At 40.1% G+C, this 21,117-nt stretch overlaps 1 protein-coding gene across 7 annotated transcripts in view; it reads right to left on the reverse strand.

Moving 5' to 3' along the window:
- Positions 1 to 21,117, reverse strand: part of ARHGEF28 (Rho guanine nucleotide exchange factor 28) — a 127,302-nt gene that overhangs the window by 58,774 nt on the left and 47,411 nt on the right. For 4 of the 7 annotated variants that reach the window (XM_066989042.1, XM_066989040.1, XM_066989041.1 and 1 more), the window contains exons 7-9: positions 19,374 to 19,446; positions 15,028 to 15,074; positions 13,569 to 13,629 (exon numbers count right to left, since the gene is read on the reverse strand). In XM_066989042.1, the coding sequence (XP_066845143.1) occupies positions 13,569 to 13,629; positions 15,028 to 15,074; positions 19,374 to 19,446 (181 nt within the window). Of the gene's footprint in view, positions 1 to 1,171; positions 1,428 to 13,568; positions 13,630 to 15,027; positions 15,075 to 19,373; positions 19,447 to 21,117 lie in introns of those variants that run through there. The other 3 variants (XM_066989043.1, XM_048049850.2, XM_066989044.1) reach the window with 3 other exon arrangements.

Consider the following 21,117-nt stretch of genomic DNA (forward strand, 5'->3'; position numbering starts at 1 on the left):
TCTAAGAATAATAATGCTGTCCTAAGGTAAAATAAAGAACAATCAAAATGCCATGGAGAATGGGTGAATAGCTACAACATATACAGATAAATCAAGTACTCATGAGAGACACAGACTGCACACCACACAATTTGCAATCCTTTTCATCTTCTTTACAGATTGTGTACACATCCATACACATTACAGAAACTCCTCTGCACTTGGGAAATAATGGATTTTCCCACGAATAAAAAGTTCATAAATTGCTGTGTATGTTAAGAAGTGCACTCTGTACACGTTTTTTGCTCTAAAAGTTAAGGTCAAAGTCTGAGCCTGTGTAAACAACATGATTCTCCTCACCCACTGACTTTAATGACACTGATGGATCTTGATTCTCTTATTTGTTCTTTTCCCTTTCTGAAACAAAAAAAAAAGCAATTTTATGAAAGGAAATGTAAATTACATTTTTTTCCACTCATTGTCTTCTTTTCTTTGCTTCTAGATGCAGGAAAAATATCTTTCCTCGTTAAGGCTTCTAATGATAATTCTTCCTAACATAAATTTGCAGCCCAGTGCCTTTCAATCTCCTTAAAACTCCCTTTATCATACTGACAATTTATAATGCTTCCCTCTCAGAGGCTTCTCCACAAAGACAGACAATATCAACTGCACCAGGATCTGTGCAGAGAACGACTGACCCTGCCGTCTCTTTCTTTTACAGAAAGCAAAAGAGTTCCCTCTTCATTCTGATAAGACTTCTGTACATAATTTAAAAGGTTCTCTTGTTAGCTGTTGAGACATATTTGAGTTACAAAATTCCCCTTAAGTGAAAACAACTGTAGCTAGCAGAACTTTCTGTAGCTGCAGCAGCGCCGTTTTGCAAGCTCCCAGGACACCAGAACTGCTTAGTGAGAGCAACACATATAGCCTGAAGAAAAGAAGTCCTGAGAGAGTAAAGAAATAAAAACAATTTTAAAGAACAGCACGTAATTTGGAGAAAACATTTTTCTTCTCAACAATTTTCAATAACGTTATTTACAAAAGCATAACTAACAGAGAGGTAGACTTTCGACGAAAAGGAAGAAAATCTATCTCATTACAGCTGTCGATAGCCACCTGCACACAACCAGACAACGAAAAAGAGGCAGAGCTAGTAAGCAAGAATCACTTAAAAGAAGACAGCTTTTTCTACCTTGTTTGGATGCCCTTCTTCGAATCCTCATTTTAGGCAGGGAAGGCCAAGAGTAATTAAAAGGTGAATCAGAGTCTGAGTCCATTTTTTTGCTCAATAAGCACAGAGCAGATTCTCAAAGTTGCACTTTGTTGTTCTCAATTGCAAGTCAAGTCTAAGAGTGATGTAAAATAAAGGAATGGACAAAGAAGGATCAAATTGCCCACTAAACACAGGGGAGGGAAAAGCTGTAAATGTTTGCTCTCTTCAGGCGTCCAGGCATGTAGACAGATCAGGCTGCAAATATTAAGGCAGAAGCAAGGAGGTTAAAGTATGAGAGCTTCGAGTGGAGCTGTTGCATCGTGGTCCAGAGCTATTTGAAAGGTCATTGTGTGCCAATGAATCATTAACTCACCTTTCCATTTTGATGTAAATGAAAACAATAGGAACTGAGTAAGGAATGAGAAAATATGTCTCAAAAATAAACAAACCAGCGCAATGTTTCTCAAAGCTTTGTTTCCACGTTAAAACTAGGATTTACAAGAACTCTCAAACTGAGGATAAGCAAAACGCTGGAAACGAAGAAGAAAAGATTAACAGTAAACTAAGAAAACTAGTCTATCTGCTGGACCCTTTATTACTGCAAAGTAATGCCTCCCCTCTCAGTGTTTATGACTTTGGCAGACCTTGGGATGTTGCAGCTGGAAAGCACAGATAACCCACTCAAAAGCCTGTCGCTCCCATCTTTCTAGCTCAAATGAGCGTAAAGCTTAAGTGTTATACAGAAAGATTACAATGTCATTAGAGGAGCTCTCTTTCCAATAATATTTAGTCTGAATAGTGTTTTCTCCTTCACACAGTCACCAAGTGAGACAGTGAATCATAAGGATTTTGTAGAGCTGGCACCTTTACAGCACTAGTCTAACCTCATAGCAATGCACAATACAGCTAGTGACTAATTTACAACAAATCCTCCATTCTTATACAGTCTCCCTGAACAACTCGCAGGCAATTAGTATTCAGTAGGAACTCATTATCCCTTCCCCCAACATCTTTACACTACACAAACTACATTTTTTAAACAGACTCGAATGTGGCTATACAAGAGCTAATACAAAAATAACATGTCCACTGTTTCTTAACCAGCTCCGCCAAACATTTCTTTTAGTTACCCCACAATGCATGAGTTTTTGTGTTCCACATAAAGGAGGAGAGGGAATGTGGATCAGCTTAAATGTCAGTTTTTGGAAGATGATGACATTTGAGCTTGTTAACATTCTTTACTTCACTTCAATTATTTTTCAGGCTGCTGAGGTCTGCAGCGCTACTTCTGTATTATGTTTCAAGTGATTCCTCAATCCACATTGCAGTCAGAGATAACAATGTATTTGTTGAAAGAAGATCATGCAATTCAAATGCAAATTTAATTCAAAGCTCATTATAAAAGTATCTATCAGGTTTTCAGGGATAAAACAATTATTATATGAGCACTTCATAAAGTGCACAAATTACATAAAACACAATTGAAGCAGATCATTGTTCTGCCCTTCCCTTAACTGAAGTTCTGCCAGCTTTGTTAGGCCTGGAAAGAGTAATTTGCCCCAGACGCTGGAAGCCTTAGACTTTCACTTTAAATATTAGACACTCCCATAGACTTTGTTTGATTTATATATATAATTAACAGCCCCAGGGAATCACAGCAGACAATGGATAACTGAAAATACAGAGAGGATATAAATCCATGGTTTAAGCATCCACTTCAAAACATCTCTGCTCCCTGGAATGTCAAGTTCGAGAGGCACTGATGGATCCCCTGGGCCCACGGGAACGCAGGGGCGGACGTTCTCCTGCGCACCTGCACTCCGGCCGGCCCCCACTCACCAGTTGTGGCCACAGTTAAATGAAAAAAAGAGGAAAGGATGGAGCATATTTACTGGGTAACTTGTTCACTTAGGAAATGTCTTCCCAGCTGCTCCAACACAAAAGATTTCCCCTCTACACAACATTTTTCCCTAACCAAGTGCTCTCTTTATCACCAGATATATTTAATGACAACCTGAATACAAGCCTGAATTTCAGATGTACTCAGGGCAGTGCTCTGTGACTGAACTGGTGTTCACATTTAAAGAGCACTGTAAGTTTTACACTGGCTTTAAAATTTCTCACCTTTGAATTTAGGCAATTACTCTTTCGTTCTTGATGAGGAATAGTATTATTTTTTTTTCCTTTTCTCTACATTGGCCAATTCTGACTTTTTTCACCCAACTTTATATGATCAAGGAAAATGTACTTGTTCACTTCCACTGGTCTTCCTTTTATCTATAGTTAGTCCAGAGAGAAACAATTAGAACTGAACAAAACTCTCACAGCGTGGACATGCAGCTGACGTATTAAATGGCAATAATATATTTTATATGCCAAGATATTTACTTTTCTGAATGACCTCTGCGTGCTTCATAAATGCTTTCACTGACTGTTTCAGCTATTGCCTGCCCTTAAACTAGCAGTGTTAATTTAGAACCTCCAAACATAAATGAGTAATTGAGGACTGTTAAGTAATTTTTAAACTGCAATCCTATTACATAATACTTGGAGAATCCTGCTTTTAAACTTCTGCTGTGATAAAAACCTGATCATTTACTCCTGCTATTCATTCTCTATTTCTTGGGCAAATCTTAGGCTTTTTACATACTTACTGCAATCTCCCCTGAATAGGAACTTGCATGAGAATTTGTCAATTGCATTCTGAAAGTGCAGATAAATTATCAACCTTATGCCACTATTTCTGAAGGGCTAATTGAATACCACTCACATTATTTGCTCTGTTTGGGTTTTTTCTTGCTTGTAGAACTTCTTTCTGCAGCCACTGAAGACCTCATGCTGCTTTTTGCCATGAAGAAGGGCTTTGCTTTGCCTTACAGTCTATGGCTAAAAATATTTTTCTCCCCATTCTTGCACTTTGGGGGATGATCCAATCTACATCTCACCTCCCAGTCATCATCTCCAAAGTGGCAGCATTTCAGTGGTGGTATTTGCATGCAGCTGGCACAGAGATTTGGCGGCTTATAAGATAAAAGGTGCTTTCTAGCTGGAAAATGTTAACCTTACTTTCCTTGTAAAATGTTTTCAATTATGTATATCAACGTATAGATGTTAAGTGAAGATAAAGAACAAATGTTTTTTGTGTGCATTACCTAAGGCTAATGCTTTTGATAAATACTAATGCAATGCCTTAAATTCTTTCACCTAACGCTTGCCAAAACACACCCATATGATATAAATGTTTTTCAGAGATATTACAGTCTATTGTCTGTTGTCAGACCGCTCCCTCCACTCGTGGCAAGACGGAAGGAAGTACAGGAATGTCACCAGCATTTACAGTTTCCATGGAACAGCACCATCACCTCCCCAGGGCACTTAGAAGACAGCCTCATAGCAAAGTGGTGTGGGGGATGTGATCTCCCTCTCCTGAAACACTGCTAAAACAGCCCCATAGCTGGTAGCTAGCTCTCTGGCAGGCCAGAAAGAGAAGACCTCTTTGAGTTAGGTGCCCCTTTCCCAGATGGAGAACAGATCTACAAGGCTAATGACCCCAGAAACAGGACTGGTGATGGTCTACATTGGGTGTGGGTTATGAGAACTGCATGAGCAATGGCTTTGACAGAAATGCCCTCCCCAGTTTGCTCTGAACAGTCCTCACCAACATTAGGGACAAAGTTGATTTCCCCCAGCTTCATTCTGTCGCAGGACCAGCAGAGTTCATTTCCCTAAACTGTGGAGAAGACTCTGACAAGAAAAGATAACATAGAAAAGGCTACGTGCCTTTCTCCGCTGACTTCCGTGACCCACAGGTCCATGTGACTTTCCTACCATCTTCGCTCCACTGTTTGTCTAAGGTCACAGAAAGGACCTGCCAATGTACCTGGACAAAATATCTACATTACCTGGCGGTAAACCTAATCGCTGTTTTGAAAATTCAGCAAATGTGAATTAAAGGTGACTGAAAGCAAAGTGCTACCAGCCAGTTCCCACACACCATGCACACTCCAACCCAAATGTTCTTTCCACCTGCCCACAGCAATTATATGGTGATTGTGAAGATTGCTGCCAGCAACAGCATCACAGTTCCCATAGGACAGCTTGTCACAAAAAAAAAAAAAAAAAAAAATCTTTACCACCTCTCTTCTCTGACAAACACCTGGATCTTTCTCATAGAAGTTTACACTGGAATTGTCAGAAAACTGCCACATCTCTCTTCTCCCCCTCTCCCTTACCCAAATCATTGATGAATACACTGAAAAACACAGAACAAAGTCCAGATCCTTAAGATCTTGGCAGATGACCTCCCCAATTTGTTTTTATGATCTTTCTTACTGCTGAGCTTCCAACGGGTAATTCATTCATTCAGTTTAGAGAACTGTCTTTTCTGATGTATTTATTTCCTTTCTTTGTGCACAAGCAAAGGAGATCTGAGAAGGCCTCCCACTAGCAACACAACAACTTGGAATTTAAACTGCATAGCAGTGGATCACAAAAAGATTCAGGCAGCATTCACTGGCCATCAACACTGCCCAAATTTTGACAGTATTTGGTAGAACCTGTCTCTTTCATTGAAACTGCGTGCAAAACTCCCCGTCCCATGTCACCGTCAAGGGGAACACTGCAGGGAAGGGGAAGAGCACTGGAGAGGAAGGGGGAATTGCGACCTTCCTGTACTGCACACATTTGTCAGCAAACACATCTGCTTTTCACTGTTTCAACCCCAACAATGCTACAGGTTAGTGCTAGCAACAGCCCTATGAAAGATCATCAGTGTTTATCATTATGGATTATCTTCCTCTCACCACCATTTACAGAGGCAGATTTTTCTCTACTAGAAAAGCCCTAGGTGAAGGTAAGTATCAAAGCCAGGTAAATTCTGATATAAGATTAAATGGCCCTGAGCCCTCAGTCCCCTCATCTCCTACTTGAAATTCCTGCAAGCATTCTCCACCTTTCCATTCAAGCAGCCAGTGACAAAACCCACCCACATTAACGTCCCCTTTTCTGAAATAAGCATCTCCTATCAAAGCTGTGTATACAAACATCAGAAATATTAATAAAACATAAAAATAAAGATGTGGTGCTATAAATTTGGGTTGATTTTTTCTTTTATTTATTTGTGCAATTTCTTGGGCAGTAGTCTGAAGATGAACCAAGATACTACTTTCACAGAGACCCCAGTGAGAGTGGCAGGCCACCTGACCTGTCTCTAAAAATGCTGTTGTACACAGATAACAGAGTTTACTGAAGCACTCGAGTCACAGCCGACGGCAGAAGAAGCAGAGCCAGTTTGCGTGCACTGCGTTCTGGTTCACTTTAAGCTAGATTGCCAGTCCAAGCATTTTTATGCTCCATTGCATTTATTTCCCCAGGGATGTATCCTTTTACTAACTCCAGACAGTGCACATAGAATCACAGTGTTGTAAAAGATCCAGACTGAGAGGAGGCCATAACATCTACATTTTTATCTAACTCTTTAGCTACTCACCTGCAGGTATATTTCTAATTACAATGTGAATTATAAAATTAATTTTAAGGCTGTTCTGCCTATTTTTTCTTTGAAACTAGGATGACAACTTCAGTTAGAATGGATATAATGAGAATAATGTTTTCATGTTAAAAATACCATGCTTATGACAGTCAACGAAAGCTGCATCATTCCACAAAGACCTATTGGCAATACTTATCTTTCCTTCGAAAAGCAACTGCTTCTAAGTTGTGGTACTTAAATCTTATTTCTTTGCTAAACTAAAGGAGCAATTCACCTTTAAGAATGTAAGAGAACCAGGTTTGCATAAGCAATACTAGTTCTGCAAAATCCCTGGATAACACCCAGGAGACTGGGATGAAGAAGAGCTCAGAGCTTACAAAACTGAGGCAAAGCGCTACCTCTGCTCAACCCTGAGTCAGTCTAGCTCCAAAGAGCCACTGGACAAAAAGCATTATTTCAGGCTTTGTCCCAAATGCTGCATGTTAGTCAGTTTACTGTAATGATATTATGGTTTCACAGTGTTCTTCAGATTCAGAGCTTTCTGAAATCTGGTTCATGACTCACTGGATATGCTTTCCTTTTTTTTTTTAAAAAAAAAAAAACATATATATATATATATACACACATATAGATATAGATATATATATATATATTCACCTGGTTGTTTAGGATAACAATCTCAGTGTGGGTAACAAGCTCATCAATACTACTTTCATGTGACAGCAGTCATTATGTCATTATGCCCTGACTCCCGAAACAACCACTAAGCAGTTCCAGCAACGTACATAGTGAGATAATTTGACTAAATGCTCTCCTTGTCCAGCATCTATTCACATCAAAAGGGTAGCTGGGATGTGCAGTCCAACTGTGGACAGAAAGCTCATTGCTGTTTGTCTCATGTCTTGATGAAAAGGTCTCCTGAGTTTATTGGCAAAAGCTTGAGAATTAAGGGCTAGGATAAACAGAAATTTCTTCCTGGTTTCTGGTCCACAAAGTCTTGTGCAAGTCCCAGTAACGCAGACAACACACGTGGCCGTACATGAAAGCACACCAAAGTTTGAATTGGACCTTGCTTATACTGAAGTTTTGCCAATGTCTTGGTTGTTGAGTCTACAATTACACTGGCAACCTGAGCAGCCAAAAAGTTCACCAAAGACCCGTTTCATTAAACATTCACTTTTCCATGTTTCAGGGAAGATTTCAAGGGAAGGACTGCTTCTCAAGGAGGAAGAAAGCTGAGAAATGTGTTCATTTGTGCATTTTCAAGACTACAACTGTTCTCTTCACTATATAGTTCTGGAATACATTTCATATTTAAAGAGTAGCTTGACATTAGATATATCCCAGATTGTTTATTTACGTTAGCGTGAAATGAGACTGGGCAGAAGACAAGCAAAAAAGCTTATTTAAACATCAGAAAAAAGAGCCTCTTTTTGAAGGATTATTTTGTTGAGCAAATTTGTTTTGGATTTTAGGCAGAGGAGAAGGACAAGTTCTGGGAAGCCAGACAGCACATGCTTGTAGCTTGTTCATTTTTCTTTCTGTCTTCCTTTTGAGGTTAACTTGAATTGTAATGTCTCAGAAAATGAAGAGTGGAGGAAACTCCAAGAAACAAGAACAAGCTTGTTTTACTGCTTAATGCTTCTTCTTCCAGATTTCTCCACAGCTTTTTAATTAAGCTCAGCTGAGGCTTACATCCCAGGAAGATTTTTCTTCCCACATCTTCTCTAGCTCTCAACTATTCAGCTATCTTCAACACTCAGTTGTTTATAGACAGTTTAAAAAAAAAAAAAAACCAAGAAAATGTTTTATCTAATGAAATTACAAAAAAAAAAAAAAAGGCTATATGTTGTTTAAAGGTTGTTTCTGGAAGGGTTCTGACAGACCAGATCCAGGTTAAGTGTCTGTTCTGCAAGGTGCAAGGAACTACACAAAGGTTTTGCTCAGTAAAAGAAGCACCATAAAGATCTATGAGAACTTCAGTGAAAAAGGGCACAGTATAAATGCCACAGTCATTAAAAGACAGCTGCATCAATAACTGCAGTTTTCTTCAGCTAGTATTTTTCTCTGCAATTTTCAAACCCATCACATTTCCAAAAAAACCAGTCTTAAAAAAAAAAAAAGCCTCCTTCCACTGCAAATCCATCTTCCTGAACTTCTTCAGCATATCTTCAATCACTTAAGTATTGCAGTGCCTCTTTCTCATCTCATTCTTCATGGTCTTCCTTACTTGTGATGAATAACAGATACAGGGAAAAGATAATTGACATGCCCAAGGTCATGCTGAATCCGTAACAGAACAGAAACTGAAGTAAAGGTCTGCAGCTCCTGGACTGCGGATACAATGGCTGGATCACACAGCTTCTCCCCAAGCATACAAAAGCGAAAGACCGGATTGGGTGCTACCATGCCAGGACTGCAAACACAAAAGATCTGCCTAGCATTAATCATAAGATTCTCGTAACTGTCTCAAATAGGCAACACGACATATAACTTTCACTTTTATCTGTCAATAACTATAAAATTACCTCCTGTGGTTCCAATCTCAAAACAGGTACAGTTGACTCAGAACTATTCGAAATGTAAATATTCTGCCCATTGAAGGAAAAATAAATAAATAAATAATAGAAGGGAGTGAAAAAGTTAACCTTGATCAGTAAAAGAATCAATTATTTTACAGACCTAACAAAAACTGTGTTGAGGAGGGACTTTAGACAGCAGAACCATGCTTTTTTGTATTTAAGCAAAACAAAAAACTTTTTAAGTCTTACCAACCACAGTAAGGAAATCTAATTGAAAAAAGAACAAAACAGCAACATTGAAAACAGATTCTCTGCAGATTACAGTGCAGCCCTACTGGTTTACACAGAGAAGAAGATCATTGTGTTCTGTTCCTTAAACTGATCTGTGGTTAAACTAGGATTTCTGTGGAACCATGAAAATCAAAGGACAGACTCTACTAAAAACGTTTTACAGCTGCCTGGTCACATACAGAGAACCGCCAAAAATTTGGCATCAGTATTTTTATCTCTCAAAGTGCAAAACCTGGCTTGCAAAACCCTTTCACCACTGGCAGAGCAAACATACTAGATTACACAGACACCAGTAGGTCACTGGCACTGTAACTAGGAGAACAGGGAAAATATTTTGAAAATTTATCATCATCCTGCCTTCCTGAAGTTATATTTCCTTGGAAGAAAAACTGGGGGTTAGATTTTTCTTGTTGGAAAAGAGAAACTTTTGCAGCTTTATAAATGGCCTTGTGAACATCCTCTTTCCAAACCAGCTATACAAAACAGGAAGGAATTATAACTCTTTAAAAACACATGCCCTGCTAACACCATCACATGCCCAACAGTAACAGCATTCAGCTGTCACCTCCTAGACTCTCTCCCAGAAAGCACAGGGCTGCTGACTCTTGAGGATGACAATGCTTGGCAATAATACATATGCTTATTATTGAAAGAAAAAAATAAAATCCTTTATTTTCTTGCTTCCCTGTTTGTTTCTTTCATTCACTCTCCCCAACTGGATATTGTTTTTCCTCTCTCAATCTTTCCAGTGCGTTTCTTTCACTGAAAAAAGACTTTTTGTGTTGTTTTTTGTTTTGTTCTTTAGCAACTTCCAAGAGAGAGAGAAGAGAGAGGGGGGGGAGAGAGAGAGAGAGAGAGAGAGAGAGAGAGAGAGAGAGAGAGAGAGAGAGAGAGAGAGAGAGAGAGAGAGAGAGAGAGAGAGAGAGGTGGGGGAAAGGAGACTGGCAGGTGTGACTAGCACTGAATTCAGGTGTCTCTATGCCATCCACTGTTCACCCTGTTCCAGCTTTCTCTTGTGCCCCCCAGTGTACTCCTGTTTTTTCAATTCTTGAATATGACAAACCCACTTCACCCTAGGAAAAAGCGTATGCAGTTCACATGGCCTCCCATGGGTGTTCCTCACCTCCCCAGTACACATCAGGGTGGGACTCCAGGTCCTCTCCCTCAATTCTGGAGGATGTGGAGCCTCTTGCTCAGCAGAGGCCAAGGGGAGCAATTTTTCAAATTGAACTCTGAGAATCAAACAGTGCCTGAGGCAGCCAGGTCCCAAACCAAATATGAAGACAAGGAGCAAGAAGACTTGGCATCCTTTTAGCACCCTACTGACTGCTGTGAGCACCCTTGCAAGATACTCCCAAAACTTTGTTGGGTGAGCAGAAAGAACCACATCAGTCAATACATTTGAAATGGCAGGGCTGTGAAGACAGAAAGCATGAACAGAACCCCTCCAGGACCCACCACGCCTAGACCAATTTTTGGATAAGCTTCTCAAACCACGTGGAAAAAGAGTGAGAAGCAGAAGCAGAATAACTTACATCCATTCAAAGAAACCCATTCAAAGAGTACTGGTGTTCTTGCTCTTAGAAGTCCTCTTTGATTTACTCATCCAACTTCCTAGTGAGATTCCAGAGTTTGCTCGTTTCTATTCATTCTTCCTCACTCAACCCCCCAGCTGTTTTCCCTCTTCCTCTCCCCCACTGACAACCATTTCCATTTCTCTTCTTATTCCCCACTGTGTGTTCTTCCTGCCAAAAGAGTTGCCATTTAAAAACAATGCCAACCAAACAATTTTTTTAAGTAGTTTAAAACAATTCAGGGTAATAAAACTATGACATTTAGCAATATGGTTATGTGAGTCAGGTTAGAACATATACTGTTCTAAGAAGTATATATATACTGTTCTAAAGAAACCCATAAAACCAGCTTAAGGCAACTTATAAATTTTAGGTTGTCACTAAACCCTAATTTCATCCCTTTCCCTCCCTACTTTCACCTTTTAGTGCACATCCAAGAGCACCCTTAGCCCCAGCTTGCACATTAACCCTGTCACCTCTCACACAAAATGCTGATGGGAGGCCTTCCAAGCTCTGCTGAGGTCAATAGCAAAAACCCATCAAATGTCAGCACTACAAGCTGAATTTCAGCTGAGTTCAGTAGTCAGAGACGGGAGATGGGTGAGGAGAGCTCACGACCCACATAGTAGTGAGACCATGCTCCAGTATTCACACAGAGTGAGCACATTTTCAACTACAGTGATTTACTGAAGTCTGTTCTAAAACAAGTGGAATAGACTTCACTGCAGCTTCTCCACATGTAAGTCAACCTCTTAGATGTATTACATGGTGATTACAATTCAGTGAAGAGAGAGAAGGTTCATTTTCAGACAGGAGGTACAATAGGTAATATTTCTGAGTTTAATATAAGCTAAGCATGTGCTCAGGACAAAAGGTTTATATGTTCACATTTATATGTGTATATACACATTTATCTACGTATTTATAATTTATTTTTGTAAATGCATAAGATGCCTAAGAAAATAAGCTAAAATCAAATATTAAGCACCTAAATCTTGTTCCAAGCTGTATGCAAGTACACCATTTTTTCACCCAGAAGCTCCTTTGAGAATCTACCATTCCTAGCTAGCAGTATGAACCACAGCCAAAGTCTCTTGCTTGCTCCTTGAAGGGGACCCAGGATCTGCCAACAGCTGCCCATCCAAGCTTCAGAGAGGAGAGGGAACTGTTCTGAAGCCAGAGGGCTTGGCTTCTGTTATTGCTGTCACATCCAGCCCTATGCAAATGATGACTTAGAAGGAAAATTCATTTCATGGGTAAGAAAAAAAAACTATCAGCTATAATTTCAGGGTGGAGAATTTCCACTCTGCAGCTTTTCAGCTACCTTCTGCTTGCTCCAGATGGTGTAACCGGAGCTTAGACTGGAGCAGATGTGGCTTCAGATTAGCAAACCATAATCACTCCCCAATGGCTCCACACCCTCCTACACTGAGATGCAGCCCAACACTTTGGTCTTCGTTGACAGAAACGATTTGATCATGTGGGAAGTAACATTGCAAGCACATGCACTGCATTTTTGTGCAAGACAAGGACTGCTATTCTGTGCTATGCACAAAAGTACTAAAGCCAGTATAACCATGCATACTAATATTTTTGCTACTAGTACCAATTTCGTTATGCAGATCCCATATTACTTGAATGGGAGAGCAAGACAAGCATTTGGACTTGCTGCAGTACAGGCATTTGACCCAACAACAACTAGAAATATTGAGAACTAGATGATGATTTTAATGAGAGATTATTAAAATAATCTGCTGCTTTCTTATCTTACAACCATGTCTCTGAGTTTATGCCAGCTCATTTCTCTCTAACATATAATGCCTCTATTCATGCATGCACATCCCCCCCTTTGCACACACACAGGGCAACTCTTGGTTTTGCAGCCACCAGAGCCTGCACACAAGTGGTCTGAATGCAGCCATCCTGAGCTCAGCACTGGACCACAGGCAAGCCTCTGCCTGGCACAGCAGCTCCCACAGGCCGAGCTCAGCTACTTGTCTTTCTCCTCCTTGCTCTGCTTTGTATGCAACCATGGTTGCACTTTCCATTTGGAGCTTTCCCTAAACTTGAAAATACTCACCTTTCCATTTGATTTTCATTCTCTAAATGCACTGTCTTAATCTAGTTGGCTATATTCTCTTTCCAGCCCTACAATGCACTTTGCACTGTTACATCTAAACATTTCCACATGCTTCATTTAATCTACAGTCACATACATTGGATCTATCAGAAGTCATTTTCAAGATTCTTATTCCTACAACAGTTGATATTCTGCTGAAAAATCCTAGGATAACATGACACTGTTGGATGCACTGTGTATGCACACTAGAAGCATTTTGAAAGAGGTTCTCTCTTTGACATAGACATAACTCATTTGATCTTTTGCCAAGCTATGTTGCAATATCAATGATATTCACCTTTTTAAAAGACACCGCCTTGTGGCATCAGAGTACGTATCAACAGCTTTTTGGAAGTCAAAATGATTAATTATTTCTTACCTATGTCCAAGAGGACATGATCTTCATTTTCTTTAGAACGAACCACAGCATCTTGGAAAGGCTAGAAACAGAAAACTTTAGCTAGATCTTCTAAGATTAATAGTTACATTTGTGCTTAGTTACAAGCTGTGCTTCAGGCTTTCTGAATTCAGTTCAAACAAAATCAAGCAGCAGTCACTTCATTTTAGTCATTTTAATAAAGGCAACGGATAGAGAATGCCTCTCCCAGACTGATATGAAAATGAATTATAAAGCTGACCCTGTGGACTCAAACTCATAGTCAAAGAAGAGACCAAACCATATTTCACTTTCCATGCAAACTCCTGTTTTCTTCCTTAAGAAGTTTAACTGTGCCCAGAGTAGCCAGTAGAGTGCTTTGGAGGAAAGAGACATTTCTGAGAGGACTCCTTTAATGCCTGAGCTGTTCATGCCTATAGCAGTAATATAGGTCAGCTCATTCTCTATAGAGTGAACTACAGACTTTCCACTAACATAAAAAAATAGGCAGTCAACACAGTACCAGAACCTTCTACCACACAGCATGATTTGTGAGCTAGCACACTCTGCCCCAACAGACATTATCAGCATAGACTCAGAAATTCATGCACACTGCAGAGACATATTTTTAAGATGACACAGATTGCAATCTCAAAGGAATGGTCAATCTTCTTTAGAGCTGGCACTTAAAAGAAGTGAGGGGGGGGAACACATTCCAAATCAGGATGTAATAGAAGGGGCAGCCCAACAACATTCCCAAAATTCAAATGTTAATTAAAATCAAAAGTCACCAGCTATGCAAAAGATAATACCTTTACCAGATTTGCCAGATTTTGTTTCTGTCAACCTAAATAATTTAACTTCATACCCAGTTGAGTTAATAATCAAACTTAAACTTCTGGCTTAAAAAGGTGTCAAGAAAAAAAAAATGAAAGAAAAACAGAATGTGTTTTCTCAAAAATATTTTTCCTCCACAAAAGCTGTTTGAGACCTCCATGTAAAAGACAATGGGAACTGTTATCTTTTCTACAGCAAGCATTTTTCTCAGTTGAAAACTCACAGTTACCCAAGAAGTCTCTCTCAGGTGTAGCAGACCATGCCACCTCAAGGACGAAGCAGATGCTCACAGGAGACAGGTTTTGACCCCGCAGACCAGCAGCTGAGCCGCAGGCTGCCTAAAGGCACTCAGGATGGCCACAAACACAAGAGCTTTCTGGTCGAAAAGCAGAGCTTGCTTCTGTGACCCATCTTTCTGGCCCACAACCACATAACAGGTTCCTTCGAATGATAATCATCTGCACACATAACTATTCCCACAGGATAGGAATGGACAGGAAATATTGGCTGGCAGACATTAGTCACCTTATTTGTTAGCTCTGAGAGATCCTCAGATAGCCAAGCAAAGGTTGCTGCCCCTGAGCCTAAAGGGAGCTTAGCTACTTGTATAAGGAGAAATCTGTACCTTCACATCATCCTGGGACAATTCATCAGATGTCAAGTTCACAGGACCTGCAAAAGCAAAGATTCCTGCCTTTAACAGCAAGCGAATTCAGTTTGGATCTGCTTTGGCTTCTGCTGCTGGTCTCTCTTCTTTTTCAGATAGGAGGGGGAACAACGAGCACACAAACATGCAGGCAAGCCAGAACAATGGACTTGTGCAGCCCATGCATCCCCCCAAAAGAGCATTCCCGTGGGCAGCAGGCAGGCTAGATGCACAACAAGTGCTATGTTATTGTCATGGGCCAATTATGAACAAGCTATTGAAACCAAAGGCTAGGAAAACATGGTGACTTGTCGGGCAGCTGCTGATGAGCCGCCAAAGTGTTCAAAAACCACTGTTTCTTGTTCTGTGCTTTGCACCAACTCTGCAGAGCATTTGGGATCTGTTTCTTTCCCTGAAGAGATCTTGTGTATTTTCCAAAATTAGACCTCACATCTTCACACAAACACATACACACACACAAGGGGAAAAAAATAATTTCTGTCACTCTCTCTTTTACAGTTTCTTCTCAGAACTGTGGGAAAGGACACAGCACACACAAAACCAGGATCACACTTTGCAAGTTTTGCCCAAACAGCCTCCAGCACTATTGTGAAACAGCAAAGGGGAGTAATCTGGCTACAGGAATGCATATGAACACCAGAATCACCCAGGCTTCCAGGAACATTATTATTTACTAAGTATATGTTAAATAATAACAATTATACCACCAGAGTTATGCTGGTAAATATGCGTTGTTTTTTTGTTTTGTTTTTTTTGACTGAATCTTTCAAATTGAGGTTCAAGTCTGCTGTCACCTACACAAATCCCTCTCAATTCCCCATCTCCAGCAAATCATTAAACTAAGCATGACTCAGCAGCTGATACAGGGTGGTTTGGGGAAGTGCCTTGAAGAATGGTAGGTTATGTGGCAACTCAGTCCCTTCCTAGTATTGCATGAGTATATGGGGAAGGGAAGGGAAGGGAAGGGAAGGGAAGGGAAGGGAAGGGAAGGGAAGGGAAGGGAAGGGAAGGGAAGGGAAGGGAAGGGAAGGGAAGGGAAGGGAAGGGAAGGGAAGGGAAGGGAAGGGCCCAGTGCAATCAGAGCACCTGTAGTCTCTGAACTCCGCACAGCCTCTGGATGCTGGTGTGAGTCAGAATTGCAAAGGCCTGGGTTCATGCTGATCAGTATCTCAGCTGCTAATTCTTAATTATTTCACCTTCTTTAATGAACCTGCTGCAACAGTCAAATACATACCTTGCATTCCCCTTCCCTTGCATTGCAACACTGACAGAGTCCTGTGCATGAGGTGCATCTGCATCCATCCTCACACAAGGCTGGCAGGCACAGGCCACCCCAGCTCCCCGACACTTGCCAGTAGCATGAAGCCCTGCCAGCTTCTCCATGCTGATTGCTGGCTCTGCCTCAAGCTCTCTGTGTCCCTTCACAGTTTTGTTTTTTGTTTTTTTGTTTTTTGTTTTTTTGTAACTCTGACCACAGTAACTTACTTTAAAAGCTTCAGTGGGAGAAGTGCCATTTTTGAAACATCACTTCCAGAAAATCAATGTCCATGTTCTTCCAGATTTTTCTTTACAGTACTGACATGAAATTATTATCATCATCCAGTCTTAAAATTCTCAGAAGAAAAGCTGTTTCCTCTATAGCTAACAGTTATTATGCAGAAGCAAATGGCTTATACCTCCAGATAACAGCATTCAGTCTACTTACAGACATGGAATTTTAAGGTCAGAAAACAGAGAAAAGGCACAAACTACTGAATTAACCAAAATACCATCCACTTCACCTCTTGTTCTTCATCCTTACCGGATAGTGTATCACTCCATGTATTTTAATTTAATGAAGTTGCTTTGAGAGATTCACTGCTAAGCTAGTAGTATCAACTTACACCGACCCACTACTTTCACTTGATTGCATTTCACAACAAGCAATGTACTGCTATAGCAACCTCTTGCAGATAAAAGCTCAGGGCTTCTAAAAGCATTGTGTTTTAAAGGACTGTTAATCTTGACTTTAGGCCCACTCTGAACGGAGTGGTTATTTCTTCTCTAAATGGCAGCAGTTCTGAAATCTGAGGGGGGATCCTTTCATGACATTAATGCACCAATTAATATCCTAAGCTTAGCAGCCATTTTGCAAAGGAGTTCACTGAATGCAACTGAGAACATAGTAAAAAACACTCTGTTAATCGTTTCATATTAGTTTTACTTGTAGAGGTAATGATTTTAATTAGATCTACAAAAAAAAAAATTCTTTGTGTCTCCTGAATGCCTGCCGATGGAGAGTGGAGAGCTGGAGAGTATAACACAGACTACAAGTCACCAGTACTGATGATTAATGAATTTTCAACATCTGGATTTGGTGGTAGGTGGTGAAAAAAAAAGAAAAAAAAGAAAAAAAAAAGAATCCTGGCTGATAGAAATGTTGTGACTGAGGAGGATACCAAAACATGTGAAATTAAAAAAAAAAAAAAAAAAAAAAAAAAAAAACTTTGCTGCCCATCAATGTGAAAATAATAATAAAGGGCTCCCCCTGTATACATGTAGACAATGCAGAATGCAAAAAGTGCAAGTCTGATCAGCTTGTTACTGATTTGTTTGACACTACCAAACTAGTTTCACAGTGGTTTGTGTGGTTTATTGGATACTATTAAAATGTGGTGTACTTCTCTTGTCTGAAATGAGATATTTTTTTTTAAATCCAAATCAGGCACAAAACAGCTCTGATCCATAAAGGCACAAAACTACATAGCTTCCACTGAAAATGCAAAGAGGTAGGCGTTCAAATATCTTTGTAGATCTTGACGTGATATATGTACTATATGAGGATCTTTACAACCAGAATCCCAAACAAGAAGCCCTGCAACCAGAATCCAACCAGAATGCAGTCCATCCCGAACTCATGATTCTCTCCCGGGGCAATCAATACCCACTTTTGTTCATTAACTGCTTGCCCCAAGTCAGGCCAAATAAAAACTGCCTTTGGTGAAAACATCAAAGTAATTATCACTTAGAAGTTGTATTGCCCTAGTTAGTACCACATATAGTGTTACGATGCCATGCCATTCATTTTCTATCCATGAAGAGAAATACAAAGATCATGCTGGTCGGAGTATGGCCCTCAGAGGAATATACTGAGTCAATGTGCATGCTGCATCATCAAAGCCATCCACATACTCTGTAAAGGAAACTGCCGTTTACAGTTGCAATACAGATGTATAGTTTGCAACTGCTAACTGCTGTTTATTGTTTCTCTGCAAATTTACCTTCTACTGGCATGATAATTGCTGCCTGAACACTGCTGGAGATATTAGATATAAAGTTCCTTTTCCAGCACTAACAGCAGTAACCTACCTTTTTACCTGTGAACTACATTGTTTCACTGGTTTATCTATTCACTGAAAACTTCTAGCTGATGCCACCTGGAAATACAGTCCAGCCTGGCAGGGAGCCTGCCAAAGGTTTATGCAAGTGCTCATATTCATGCTGCTCTCAGCAGGGCTGCCACCAGAGCAGCCACTTAGCCAGACCAGACACTCTCAGAGAGCTCACTGTTCTTAGCAAGACACTTGATCTCAACATACAGCACCAGCCTCATAAGCAAATGGATTAAAAGTTTTAATTAATTTCTAACAAGCATACATCAAATATCCCAACTTCCACACTCCTGATGCTTAGGAATGTCTTTTTGTTGTGATTTTCTTTTCAGCTCTAAGTGATCCTTGCTCTAAGGTACATACACAATGATGCATCTTGGCAATGAAAGAGAGTTCTGATTGGAAAGTACAGTCCTGCAACCCTTATGGAGGTAAACCACCCAACAATATATTGAATGTTTAATAGAAATACATGGGAGTTTTGCCACATCAAGACATTTGGCCTGGATCCCAAAACTGTTCACACAAGAAGTTACTCTTTTGTAATCCACTCTGATCTTTATTAATTTGATTCATTTTGCTGGCATTTTCAGGCTGCAGTGTTCATTCAGTTAAACACTGCCCTCTGCTGGAAACTACTGACATTTTTCTGGCTTTTGCAATAAAGTTAATTAAGGCCTTTCCAGTCACTATGCATGCCATAACATTTTTTGAACAATTTCAGTTTGACACTGGAAAAACAATGCTCTGTAGGGAGTATAATGATTTACAAATCTCTCATAGTGTATGATTTGTGTATTCCACTGTTGCATACTTACAGGTCTCTAATGTCATATGTAACATGATCTTCCCAAATAAATAAATAGTGTATGAATCTATGCCAACTTTCCAGAACTTTTAGAGAGTTTAACAATATGGAATAAGAAACTGTACCTTCTACAGAGCTTGTCGTGCTGCAGGGCATTTTTGGACCTTCCACTGTCTCAACTCGGTTTGAATGAATACTCTATAAAAAAGAAATATATATCAAAATGACAGTAGCTGTATTTGATATCCATGACATTTAGGTAAAAATTTTAAAACAAAATCAAAGACTAGCAAACAAATAAATTATACATAATACTAAAAAAGCTTGACAGAGGTTCCACAGAATATTTTATCAGTTTCCCTCTCTCAAGAGGAAAATTACCCTATGCTTACAGTAACTTCCTTCTCTATGAGAAAGGCAGCACAGCAGTTAGGTAGAGTGGCTCTGTCCAGAAGCCTGGTTAACCTTGTCAGCATGCCTATAAAGAGCAATTTTTACTGATAAGAAATACAAAGAGCCTAAATCAGGACTAAACACTGACTGCATAGCAAACCCAGCCTGCAAGCAGGAGTCCCTTGCTTGTCTGACCCTTCACTCAAGCACACACACAGCAGGCATTGCTCTGCTGTCAATGAAAGGGGGGTGGTCAGGTCCAGTCACTTTAGCAATTACATTCAAAGAATGTAAGAAAAGGGAATGGAGGAGAGACTGTCTCCTTTCAAGTAGTTAGTTTCACCTACAGTTTTACTGCTTTTAATCTTTCCATCTACAGCTAGGATTCCCATGTATTTGTCATCTCTCGGAGCAGCAAGCAGATAATGGCATGGTAGTTTAACCTCAAGAAAGAAAGTTAGAGATGATAATGAATTATTTTGATGTCTGAATTTTGCACCCAAATTGCTTTGAAAGCCACACAGCTATCATTCCAGCTCTTTCTCCCCCTTGGTGGTCCCAGTTACATTCTTCTCAGCTCCCACGCTTTCCTACTCCTACAGCTACCTGTCAGAAATAAGTCATTGCAGTCAACTCCTCTTTGAGAAATCACAAAATCTATCCAACACCAGGCTACAAAATTACTTTTTCAAATGTAAATTATCTTACTCATTTTGGACGATTACTCTGTTTTGCCCTCTTTTTATTTTTTTTTTTTTTAAACCCTGACACCATTTGATGTGTGGACTTCAGTCCATGGATTGCTTCTCCTCTTGTGGAGGATGCTTCCTCTGTGTGTCTCCAGCAAACCAATCACCTCTACCCACTGGTTACAGCTCTGCTGGAGGTGCAAGACAAACCTCAAGCTCACCTTTCCACTGCTGCCTCCCTATGTCCTCCCTCCAACCCACCCTCCTCCAACCCTCGCGTGCTCCCTGCAGCCTCACTGATGGATGCTGCTACCTCCATGGGGCCATTTCTGCTTCAAAGAGTTTTAAACTTGTGGGTTTAAACTTTTTTGAATTGCACAGCCCCTGGGGGTTTCCAGTGAAGGCAAGATTTCTGCACGAGTAACTCAAGCTTACTGACAATCTTGTTTGTTTTAACTTTTCCATTGCTCTTTCAGACTTGCAAGGAATAGTGAAGGGGCTAATAGGAAGCCACAGCTAGGGAGTGAAAAACATAAATGTGAAAGATCAGGATTTGCTTGTGTGAATAAACACAAAAGTAGCTTCTGCTGCTCCCTTAGCCATCCATTTCACACACACAAATCCAGTGCTGCTTGCCACCATAATCGACACAAGCTTTTTCTGTTTAGTCCATGTCTTTTTCTGACTCAAACCAAAAATAACAATGTGGGCATTTATAGTCTCAAAATACAGTAAACTAGATTTACTGTCTTGGAGCTAAATGTTCAAGTACAGCTGTAAATTCTAC

The sequence above is a fragment of the Anser cygnoides genome, chromosome Z (assembly GCF_040182565.1).
Source record: "Anser cygnoides isolate HZ-2024a breed goose chromosome Z, Taihu_goose_T2T_genome, whole genome shotgun sequence".
Lineage (NCBI taxonomy): Eukaryota > Metazoa > Chordata > Aves > Anseriformes > Anatidae > Anser > Anser cygnoides.